The sequence below is a fragment of the Rosa rugosa genome, chromosome 6 (assembly GCF_958449725.1).
Source record: "Rosa rugosa chromosome 6, drRosRugo1.1, whole genome shotgun sequence".
In the NCBI taxonomy this organism is placed as follows: domain Eukaryota; kingdom Viridiplantae; phylum Streptophyta; class Magnoliopsida; order Rosales; family Rosaceae; genus Rosa; species Rosa rugosa.
This window is the reverse complement of record NC_084825.1, coordinates 22,154,060-22,156,795: the sequence shown is the minus strand read 5'-3', so window position 1 is coordinate 22,156,795 and position 2,736 is coordinate 22,154,060. Positions and strand designations below refer to the sequence as shown.

The following is a 2,736-nucleotide window of genomic DNA, read 5'->3' as shown; positions in this document are numbered from 1 at the left end:
ATGGCTAGCATTGCTAAAGATGCTCTTAGAATGAGTTCCAAACTCCTTTCAAAAAGAAAAAAAAGAGGTAGAAAGCTCATACACCATGTTCATTTCCCTTTATTTTTAACAAATTAAATCTTATAAAATTAATGCATTTCTTGCACACCTAGTCTGACCAACCTGATCAGAAAAAAATTAAATTTCACGGTTTTGTTTTTAGTTCGATATTATTCACAAATTAAAATACCGATGTAACTCAAAGGTAATTGTGATTTTTGACTTCGGTGAATTGTTAAGCGTCCCCGGTTCCCCTCAATGTCAATCTATGTTCTTTTTATAGTTGTTGTGAGTATAATACGTACATTCTTAATTAATTCAGAACATACACAAACATTGGAATTAATCAACGAGTTTGTTACTTTGTCATTATAAGATTTCTGCGAATAATAATATATTTAAATGTGTGAGCATGACCTTTCTATAAGGTGGCATTGCAAAAATGGAGTTAGTTGGAAGTATGGTAGAAGAAGTTACACAGAAAATGCAAAGAGTCCAGTCTCACCTATACTGATCACCGACTAAACGATGACTTGGTTTTTGATGGTTTCTTAAGCTATTATATATTAGTCACTTGGCTCACAATACAGTACAACCACCAATTTTCCAACTTAAAATAGACAAGAAAAGCAACCACCACCTCTCTTGAATAATGCCAACGATATATAAAGAAAATAACACAAAGAAAAAGTAGAATATAAGGCACATAACACATCAATTTCGACCTTCCCTTTGCTTCTCTTTGCATCTAAGCCCCTCGTTTTGCTTGGCTTTTCCTTTTACACTTTCCAAGCTTCTCTCTCTTTCAGTACCTTCTTTGAGGAAAATGTTATCACCATAAATCAAGCCAATCAAAGTGAGGAAATTAAACCAAAGAGATCGAGTTGTTGAGTTTTTTTTTGGTCATATCACTCATATGGGCTCTGCAAGCAATAATAACCAATATCCATGGCCACCATATGAGACTTTCAAAGACTGTTCTCAAGGAATTTGCAGCATCTACTGCCCACAATGGTGTTACATGATCTTTGCTCCTCCGCCACCTTTCGAGTTCGGCGACAGCTCCGAGGAGAGCACCGGTATAAACTTCTCTCCTCTTATTATAGCCCTAATAGGCATTGTTGCAAGTGCTTGTATCCTTGTCACGTACTACTCCATCATATCCAAGTATTGCCGGCGACGAGCCGGTGCTTCTGCTAGGGATATTGACAGGGAGGCGAATCCGGCTAGTGAATCGTGGCAGGGCTCTGACACTGGTATGGAAGAGTCACTGATCAAGTCCATCAAGGTTCACAAGTATAAGAAGAATGATGGGGTGGTAGAAGGCACAGACTGTTCTGTTTGTTTGAGTGAGTTCCAAGAAAATGAAAACTTAAGGCTATTGCCAAAGTGCAGCCATGCTTTTCATGTTCCTTGTATTGATGCTTGGCTCAAGTCTCACTCTAGTTGTCCGCTTTGTCGGTCCAATATTGCTGCTTCTGCTATTGCTTTGGTGCCTCAACACCATAATCATCAGCAAGTATTGCCTTCTGTTGAAGAAAATCCACAGCAGGAGCTGATCAATCAATACCAGCATACAAGTGGTGGAAGTGTCTTGGTGGTTCAAGATAGGGAAGAAGAGGATTTTCGTGTTCAAAATAATGAGATCCATAGATTAAGGAGATCAGTTTCTTTGATTGAGGTGGTGAATTTACATGATGGTGAAGATGATGAGGACTTGGAAAACCAGATGGAGCATTTCCAGTTTTCTATGGATCAAAGCGAGCAATTTTCTATGCAGAATTTCGAGTTTTCTATGGAAACAGGGTCCTCAAAAGAAGCTGTGTTTGGGGAACAGAATTCAAAATTCAATAATATTAGAAGTGGAGTTTTCAGCATGGTAAAGGGTCCTCTTGGGCTGAAGAGATCTATTTCAACAGGGAGATTTGGGTTCACAAGGTATGCAAAGGAAAAGAGCTCTGTTATTCCCAATTAACTAAAACCATTATTGGATTTAATTGTTTCCCTTGTCCATATTATGTATACAAAAAGATAGACCCTGGATGTTAATCCGAGACTACTTGACTATGAACTCGTAGCTTTGTGGTTTACTTGAAAAGGTATAGACTGTAGAAACTCTTCTGCAAAATACTAGTGCCTTGGCTAAAATGATGTCTATTGTCCAATCTCATTTGTTTTTCTATGTTGCACTGCCAAATATTGTATCTAATTTGTTATCTTTTGTCCAATACAACCAAAAATAGCACTATAGTCCAAATCAAGCAAGCCAATTCAGGTTCTAGTAGATAGGGAAATCTTTTCAAATTAATGTGGATTAGTAATCTTTTGGTTTTGGGGCTCTTAGAAATCAGGATGTTGAGTGGCTATACAGTTACTTCACCTTTGTTTACTTTATCGATCCAGTTAGCCTTCCCCAGCACATTAATTAAGGTGTTGTTCATAACTACATCAAGATAAAGCATTGTAGGATTTGTAGCTTATCCAGATCGAACACTATTTACTGGCTAAACCTGCTCTGCCTCTCTTCCCCAAGCCTTGAATTATCGATCACCTTCTGTGGTGCTATATATATTTGAGGATTGTTTAGACAATTTCAGCTGCAACTTCTTTCCGAATAATGGGAACTGGAAATTAAAAGTACATACTCCTTGGGATTAAAAGTAAAACAACTTGTAAAGAGAACAACCCAAGAAAACA

The 2,736-nt window shown here is 37.7% G+C and overlaps 1 protein-coding gene across 1 annotated transcript; it reads left to right on the top strand.

Moving 5' to 3' along the window:
* Positions 1–742: 742 nt before the first annotated feature.
* LOC133717893 (RING-H2 finger protein ATL52-like) lies at positions 743–2,255 on the top strand. Its single transcript, XM_062144646.1, has one exon. The coding sequence runs from the start codon at positions 956–958 to the stop codon at positions 2,012–2,014; it is 1,059 nt and encodes a 352-aa protein (XP_062000630.1). The 5' UTR covers positions 743–955; the 3' UTR covers positions 2,015–2,255.
* Positions 2,256–2,736: the final 481 nt, after the last annotated feature.